The 9,132-nt window shown below is 28.1% G+C and overlaps 1 protein-coding gene across 2 annotated transcripts; it reads left to right on the forward strand.

Moving 5' to 3' along the window:
• Window positions 1–525: 525 nt before the first annotated feature.
• On the forward strand, window positions 526–4,385 carry LOC107471156 (uncharacterized). 2 transcript variants are annotated; one of them, XM_016090597.3, is made up of 10 exons: window positions 526–606; window positions 847–1,134; window positions 1,246–1,332; window positions 1,404–1,619; window positions 1,748–1,883; window positions 2,793–2,955; window positions 3,044–3,169; window positions 3,337–3,531; window positions 3,653–3,775; window positions 4,228–4,385. In XM_016090597.3, exons 2-10 carry the CDS (start codon window positions 873–875, stop codon window positions 4,339–4,341), a joined length of 1,422 nt encoding a protein of 473 aa, XP_015946083.1. In that variant the 5' UTR covers window positions 526–606; window positions 847–872; the 3' UTR covers window positions 4,342–4,385. The 2 variants fall into 2 exon arrangements, with proteins under 2 accessions (XP_015946083.1, XP_020989130.1); XM_021133471.2 differs by lacking the exon at window positions 526–606 and having other exon boundaries at window positions 760–1,134.
• Window positions 4,386–9,132: the final 4,747 nt, after the last annotated feature.

Here is a 9,132-nt window from a genome sequence, read left to right on the forward strand (position 1 = left end):
TATATTGCAAAAATATAAATTCAAGTATTAAATTTGATGGTGATTTAATGCACATACACATGTAACGTATGATACGCACAAAGCATTATTATTCGTTCACCTTTTCATGTGTGCACGTGAATAAAGGTTTCTGGGTTTAATAAAAAAAAAACTAAAGGTATGGGTTTTGACTCAGATTATTTTGGCTATGAATCTTAAGGTTCAATACTGCACAAATAGATCGAAATACGAATATTGAATAGGAAAAGTATAGGTAACCAACAACATTTTTTAACAATGTGTAAATAATGTGAATTAATAGGGTTAAAAGAATAAATTTAATTAGTAACATTAAATTAGGGTGTAGTGTATTTTTATTTGATTAGTGGTTGTTCATGTTGTTCAAGATAGACATTGTTTACCTAGCATTCCTCGAATGAATATGGTTCAATATTTTTTTTTTTTTCAATTCATTTTAAGTCTCTCTTTCTCAGAAGAAGCTTCCTTGAAACTGAACCTAAGATTGTTTAGCTTGTGAAAATGTTTAATACTGTTTGATAACTTTTACTTCTACAAGTGTTGCCCTACAATCTTTTCTTTTAAGTTCTTCATTGGTGGCCTTATAAGGTACAAGAAATTTTCATTACTGAGATGGTTTTAGATTTCCCTGAGAAAAAAGTTCTCACTTTTAGGATAAAATATATTTTTACTTTCAAAGTATCACTGCTATTTATATTTTAAGTTACTTAACAACACTACTGCTTTTGTAGAATTTTGATGCAAATCTTGCAAATTGCTTTTTAGTTTATCACATTTTTTATGTAATTAGTCTTGAAGATGTTCAAAATCATTGTTCAAAATTTTCAGGTGTAGTTAAGTTCATCATAGATACCATGGGTGGTTGTGCATCAGTGCATTCCCATGGCATCAAAAGGCCTAGAAAGTCTCATAGAAGAACGATAAAGCGAATAATAAGACACCGCCGTCGAAAGGTCTCAACTCCGGTGGAGAAAGGTGGCATGGGGAGGAAGAGTGATGCAGGGCCCTGTGTAACAGATTACTCTGTTACTGAAGTTGTTCACATGGAATTCGAGAACGGTTCCAATTCAGCATATCATCTTAGACAACTTGATTGGCACAAATTTGATTCTAAATGTATGTTCTTGTCAAAATCCTTATCTTTATACGAAGCTGATAGCTAAGACTTAAGATGTGATCGCATGTTAAACTATCTAACGGTTCTCGACTATTTACTGTTTGTTGCAGCAAACTCCCAAGAGGAACCTTATTTTGACACTTACAGCATTCTTGAACCGGAATCTGATGATGATTTCGATAGTGTCCATGGAGGAGGTAATCAAACATTACAGCCTCATTTATGTCTTAAGAAGATTGGATTGGATCATAACTTTTTATAACTGCAGATAGCTTTTCAAATGGCGAAAATGCAACACAAGGCTATATAGTTCCTCGGGTTCATCCTATGGAAGTGAAAACTCAAGAGATTGGACAAAAACAAGGACTCCATAAATTGATGAAGTCGATAAGCTTCAGCAACACGTCGAGGAGGCTCTCGTCGTCACTCTTCAAGCTTTCTTTCAAGAGGAGATCATGTGATGTTGATCAAAGCAGTGAACAATGTAAGCTAAGTGTTCATAACTTGATATGCATGAAAATAGATTCAAGATTCCAAAGTTTGGAAGAGAATAAGACCAATGCCACCTTTTTCATAGTAATTATGATTTTTAATCTCATTGTTGTTTGATAGGTCAATCGAAAAGATATGTATATCGTCCGGTTGCAGGACATATGATACCATGTCAGACCGGAGAAAAGCCTTCTTCCGGATGTTGGAATGAGATTTCTCCCTCGGCGTTCAAAGTCCGTGGCGAAAACTATTTCAAGTAAGTTGTTTTTATTTATCTAGTCTGATTTTGGAAGACCGACTGAGACTAGGAGACAGAGACTAAATTAAGTATTTGTATTTTGTTTGGTGTAAAATATATTCGGCTAAGTATGTTTAGTTTAAGATAAATATCGAGATTGGGAAGTATATTTGAAATTTGAAAAGGTTAGATGAGAGTATTTTTGAGAAGAAATATTAAACTTTTAGTTTCGCCTTAAAAAATTTCAATTATCTATGTCTCCACTCTTTTGATGTATTAAAGGTAGCGTTTGGAAGACAAACTAAGACTAAGAGATAGAGATTGAGAGACAAAGATTGAAATAAATTTCAATATTATGTTTGGTGTAAAGTGAAAGACAGAGACTAAAATAAGAATGAAGTTTTAATTTAATTTGTACAAAGAGTAAAGTTGAAATTAATTAATTGAAATGAGAGTATTTTAGGTACAAAATGTTATTAAAGTTTCAGCCTCATGTGTCTCCACTTTTTGGAGGTACTAAAATATTTCAGTCTCTGAACCAACAAACATGATAATGAGTCTCAGTCTCTTAGTCTTCGTCCCAATACCTCAAAACAAATGCTACGAAGAGACTTAAATTTTATGTTTCAAGATTGAACTTTTAGTTCTAATCTCTAACTACCAAACACAATATTAAGTCCTAGTCTCCAGTCTCAATTTCAATCTCTGAAAATAAACACTATCTAAAGAAAACACTATAAAATATTTAATTTTAACATATTGTTAGTTTGCAATAAAAGAGTTTTACAAGACAAAAAGTTGGGTACCAAATAATTTAAATTGTTTGATCTATATAGTCGACCTTATTAAGTGGAATAAGCCTTTGTTATTTGTGTTATTGTTATATGTATATCTAAATTGATAATAGTCCAAACTTCTGTTTTGCAGAGACAAAAGCAAGGTTCCTGCACCAAAGGAGTGTCCCTATAATCCAATTGGTGTTGATCTATTTGTTTGTCCCAAAAAGATACATCACATTGCTCAATACCTTGAGCTTCCAACTTTTAAATCCATTAGTGAGCTTCCCCCACTTCTTATAGTAAATATCCAGGTAAATTTTTTTAATTTTTGCTTTTTCATTCACCCTCAATGTTCAGGAAATTTTTGTATTGAATTCTTCTATGTATGCATTGTGGCAGTTGCCTACATATCCAGCTGCAATGTTTGGTGGAGACAGTGATGGAGAAGGTATGAGCCTTGTACTGTATTTCAAGGTTACTGGGAATCTCCAAAACATTTCTTCCCAGTTTCAGGAAAATGTAAAGGTAGTTTAATTTGCTCTTAGTATTTCAAATTATTATTCTCCTCATCTCACATGAGTAACTTCATTTATTAAGGGTGTATCTGTTTAAGCTTATTTTGTCACAAAATCACAACTTTTTTAATATAGTTTATTAATATTTACTGAATCAATTTTTTCTTAATTTGCCAGAGAGTAGTCAAAGATGAGATGGAAAAGGTGAAAGGATTTAAAAAAGAATCCAATGTTTCTTACAGAGAAAGATTGAAGATCTTGGCAGGAGTTGTGAATCCTCAAGATATGCAATTAGGTGCTGCTGAAAAAAAGTTACTAAATAACTACAACGATAAACCCGTCCTCTCGCGCCCTCAACACAACTTTTACAATGTACATTTCGTATAAAATTTACAACCATGTTATATGTACACAAAAAATCAGTCATTCGTATAAGAATATAGAATGATGTTCATAAGAAGCACTACTAACTTGTTTATTCTATTTCTAATAGGGTCCTAACTACTTTGAGATTGATTTGGACGTTCATCGATTCAGCTACATATCGAGAAAAGGACTCGATTCTTTTCGCCATCGTTTGAAACATGGAATTCTTGATGTAGGGCTAACCATTCAGGTACATATGTTGATCTGTAGCATTCATCTTTCTTGATCTTTACAAGAACAGTGATCAATGAAACAATGCAAGAAGAGATATTCAACTTAGCATTCTTTTATAGTTTAATTACGTCCCTATAGTTTTACCAAATTTTTAATTAGGTCTCTATACACTACTTTTAATTTTGTAATTATATAATTTTCATATAAAAAATATTAAAATTAACAGAATATTTCTCTCAAAATACATGCAGTCAAAAATCTAATTAAATTTTTAATTATGAATACCTTCAATTTACGAAAAAATATTTAGTTATAACATTTTTCATACTAGAAACGACCTAAGACCTAATTGAAAGAAAAAAAAAGTACAAGGATTTAATTAAAAATTTGGTGAAACTAGAGTAATTAAACCTAATTTTGTTAATTTTCAACTTAGACTGACTATGTTGATAAAATTTTCTATAACAGGCACAAAAACAAGAGGAACTTCCTGAACATGTACTATGCTGCATTAGATTGAACAAGATTGATTTAGGTGACATTTCTCAAGTACCAAGACTAATGACCCTTGATGGTGAATGATATACCAAACTTGACAATAAGGTTGTGTTTGGCTAGGGGTAAAACAATGGTGTAAAATTTCGCAAATGAAATAGTACATAGAGTTTATCCACAAAATTTTACACCATATTTTTCTTTCTTAGCCAAACACATCCTAAACAGGTGAATATTGTTTATTAAGTAACTAATTTGCTTCCATGGATGTACATTATGTTGTTTGGAAGCATACTTTTGACCAAAGTCAAAGAAATTAAGAGGATATATATTAGGGTACTGCTAAATGGGAGTGATGTTTCTTAGTTAAATGTTGCTTTATGGTTCACAGCAACATTCTTTAACTACAAAATAACATGACATGTTGATTTTGGCTTCTTTTTATTTGTTTTATATTAATGGAAAAATTTCAAATGTACCAGTGTTTCAGTCATTTTTAACCGTTAGTCTTAATTATAAATATTTTTTTATTAAGATTAATAGTTAAAAATCACTCAAACACTAATGTACCATATACTTGAAAACTTTTCTATATTATATGTATACACCAAGAGGAAGCAGGATGAGATTACTACACAGTACTCGCCATGCATGGTGTGTGTTTCACAAAGTAGTAACATTAATATTATTTCAATTAATTTTTATTTGTGCAATTATTATTAGTACTAGTATAGTATCCGAATAATATAAAAAAATATATAGTAATTTTTATTGCACAAAATTTATAAAATTAATTAAATTTAAAGTTTAACTATTCTCAATATTAAAAATAATGAAATCAATGAGTAACAATTTTACTTGTCTTCAAATATATAGTTTGTGATTAACTTAAATGTTAAATTATACAGTTAGTTCCTACACTTTTAGTAAAATTATAAATTGGACCCTACACTTTAAAAGTTTGTAATTGAGTCCTAAAGAGAATTAAAATTTGCAATTTAGTCCTTGTCGTTCAAAAAGTGTTGATTTAACAGAATATTTTCAGCATATGCTGAGAATATTCTGTTAAAATAGAGAATATACTGAGAATATTCTGTTAAATCAAACACTTTTTGAATGGTGGGGACTAAATTACAAATTTTAATTTTCTTTAGGGATCTAATTACAAACTTTTAAAGTGTAGGGACCAATTTATAATTTCACTAAAAGTGTAGGACCAACTGTGTAATTTAACCTAACTTAAAATATGTATATTAAAATTTTATTTTAATTTTTTAAATTTTTTTTAAATAATATTAATAGTTAAATTTATAGACATTTTCTTATGATTCATGAATAAAATTTTCAAACTCTCTTATTCATGTGTTAAAATTGATTTGAGCAATATATTCTAACATAAAAATAAACTTTGCCCTTGAATTATCTTTTTTATTATTATAGCAAAAGAAACTATTATAGAGGATTATTTCCTGTTCGAATATACAATATTAAAATTTAGACCATTCATATAAATTAACATCCTTTAATTTATATATAATTTTTTTGTAGAGTTAAATAACTTAATACGTGAAATTATAATATTAATACTAAATTGATTATACAGATGTTATTTTTTATAGATAGTATAAATGTAGTTCTAAGATAAATACTTATTTCTATGTTGTTGCAAAAATGACATGATAATTTTATATGAAACTTAAAATTTTATGTGTCATTCACTTATCATAACACTACTTTGAACTCTCATCTCTTTGTATATATTATAGGAAGATTTCACGTGTTCCGTTGTACGGACACACAGACACAGAACATTTTGTTCCAAAAATTGTAGGTGTCCAGATATATATAATTTAAAAAATTTAAATTATTGCAATTAAGGGATATCTGTTACAGTGAATACAAAGGTAAATAGGCCCACGTTGGGCGTGCAACTGGTCCAACCATTACGTAGTGTATAGAGCTACTGTTACTTAAAGCTGGCTCGTTGTTGAGAGTTGGGTTTATAGATGTGAGCCTTATAAAAATATCGTTTCGCCTTTTGAAAGATGAATTGAATTTTCTTTGAAGGTCTTATAAATTTTTGCTAGAGTGCTTCAATTTTCACAATATAAATCACAATTTTGACCAAAAAAAAATATAAATCACAATCAAATTCTGGTTTAGAAAAAAAAACACAATAAGAATAGAAAGTACATTTAGAGTATGTGATAAGAATAAAAAATACATAACATTTTCAATATTTTGAAAATATGGATGGTAAAAAAATTGACATTCAAATAGAAAAAAACGTTAATAAAATAAAATATCATAAATTGAAAGAATATTTTTCATTTTCACCACAAATTTTTGTAATACAAACATCCAATTATAATAATAATAATAATTATTATTATTATTATTATTAATCAATCAAACATGGGGTGTGTCTTTTTTGGAAGCATTAACAGTGTTCTCGACATTTTATTTAGTATGTGCTACATTCTAATTGTTCATTTTTTTAAAGTTAATTATTATTATTTGACTGTTTATGCTTCAAACTTTTAACATTAGTTGCAAAAGCTTTTAATCTTATTATCTTTTATTTCAATGCAAATAGACAGATGAGAATGTCTTAAAATTTTATATTTTTGATAAAATAAAATAAACCCATTTTTTGTACTTGTTTTTATTTTAAAATGTTAATGAATGAATTAAAGGCGTGATAAAATGAATAAAGACAAATAAAATATATATACATCATTTTTAGGATATGAAGTATTATATAAGCATAGATTAGCATGTTATGTATGTATTATTTGCCTAATTTTCTTTTTGTGTTCTGATTTATTTTTCAATTTCTATGATTAATAACAACTAACTGCTGCTGATGGAAAATGTGAGCCAAGAAAAAAAATTCTTATTGATTTATTTTATTTTATTTTTAGGCAAGTATTTATTTTATTATTAATAATATGATAATAAATTAATAATCGTGCATGCTTTTTTTTTTCTTTTCTTTTCTTTTTTTGGAATGGTACAGGTTTTATGAATAGTTTCTATTTCACTGGATTTGAATAAAATGGGGGAGACCCACTTATGCACAATTTCGTTAGCTTTATTTCTTTTAAGTCGAATCAATAACATTCTTTACCTCAACTGATCACTTCATACAATTCACTACTATAAGGGTGGGCATCTCGACATTTTAACATTAGCTACAAGATAAAAATACTATTGGCTACCTGTACCATGAACATCGTGTTCACCGTTTTGTCATAGGAACACCTGATAATTTTCCTATATTATAATATAATAGATAGATAGGTAAATATATTTAATATAATTGATTATATAATGATTAATTCATTATTTTCAACATTTTGATTATACAAATATCCGAAAAAAATTTATCATTTCTAATTGTCATAAAATCACTTTTTTTAAGAGTTTAGATTAATAAAAAAAGATACATGAATGATTATATTTTTAACACACTGTTTATAATCGATAATTTGTTATACCAGTCATCCTTTAACAATTATTCTAATAATTTTTTTTAATCAAACATATTAAATTATCTAATAATTTTTAAATATCAATTTCATTTAAAAATAACTGGATGTAAGTTTCTACTGTATTTAAATGCAGGGAATTCTAAATTTCTAAATTCTTTTTTGTGTGCCAAAACCTCCACCATCCTAAATATGTTGTTTCTCAAAATTTATTATATATGTGATCTTTATCGTATCAAACACAAATATGTTGTTTCTCAAAATTTTCCAGCATTCAAATCTCTCTATAATGATCAGTTAAATGGCATCTTCAAACCCAAGAACTTAAATCTGGGCAACAAGTTGCCAATGGAACTTGGTCTCTTCTTCCACCACAACCTTATTATTACCTTGTAATGGCAACAACTTGGTTTTCGTCCCAAGCGAAATCCTGATGGCTCTATTGATCGGTATAATGCTCGTCGATAACATCTTAGTGTTGGTTAAAACAAACTTATGCTAACTCTAGAAATCTTATGGTTATTAATTTGATGATTAACAACACAAATAATATATTAAAAATTTAATTGAGATTTTCTAATGGTTTGAAATGTTATAGATCAAATAAATTTTATCTAGCCAAATGTTTTTAATTCTGGAATATATTTTTAATCATGATCATACGTGATCTAAAAGAAAAAATCTCATTTTAAGAGTTTTAACTCAAATTAGACACTTGATACATACACCTTAGATGATAAGTTTATGAAGAAACCCCTGTTCATTGGTCGTGATATGCATCATTAACAAAACATGTTCAAAGAAAACACTTTGGAAGTTCATAATAATAAAGACTTCAGAAGCTCAGATTAAAAATTTCAAAAGCCCGGAGTGAGAATTTTTGAAGATGGTATATATCTCAGGTTTCAAAAATAACCTAGACTTATATCTCCTAGTCCGGTAAGTCAAAGACTAACTTGCCGTATATTAGAGTTTTATTTAATGCGAACCACTCAGATAAATAAGCTGAAAACGTCTTTTTATAAAGATATTTTTTAATAATTAAAATTTAATACATATAATCTATTAAATTGTGTTATTTTTATCGAAATTAGGCTAGACAAATTGATTTGACCAAAAAATGGTGAATCAAATCTCAAACTGATCTAAATTAATATTATTTTTTATAAAAAATGACTATAATATCCTATTATAAAAAATGACTAAAATACTTCTATTATATATATTAATTTTGAGAATCCTAAATTTTAGTCCTTTATTTTTCTATCGTAGGGTTAGGATTTAGAATTTTTAAAATTAACATATATATAAAAGAGTATTTTAGTCATCTCTATAATAAGGGTATTGTAGTCATTTTATATAAAAAATAATATTAATTTAGACCAGT

The sequence above is a fragment of the Arachis duranensis genome, chromosome 10, assembly GCF_000817695.3.
Source record: "Arachis duranensis cultivar V14167 chromosome 10, aradu.V14167.gnm2.J7QH, whole genome shotgun sequence".
NCBI lineage: Eukaryota > Viridiplantae > Streptophyta > Magnoliopsida > Fabales > Fabaceae > Arachis > Arachis duranensis.

Coding starts and splice junctions, on each gene's coding strand:
- LOC107471156 (XM_016090597.3), top strand. CDS start 873: ATGGGTGGTTGTGCATCAGTGCATTCCCATGGCATCAAAAGGCCTAGA. Junction 2,956..3,043: donor TTCTTATAGTAAATATCCAG/GTAAATTTTTTT, acceptor GCATTGTGGCAG/TTGCCTACATATCCAGCTGC. Junction 3,776..4,227: donor ATGTAGGGCTAACCATTCAG/GTACATATGTTG, acceptor TTTCTATAACAG/GCACAAAAACAAGAGGAACT.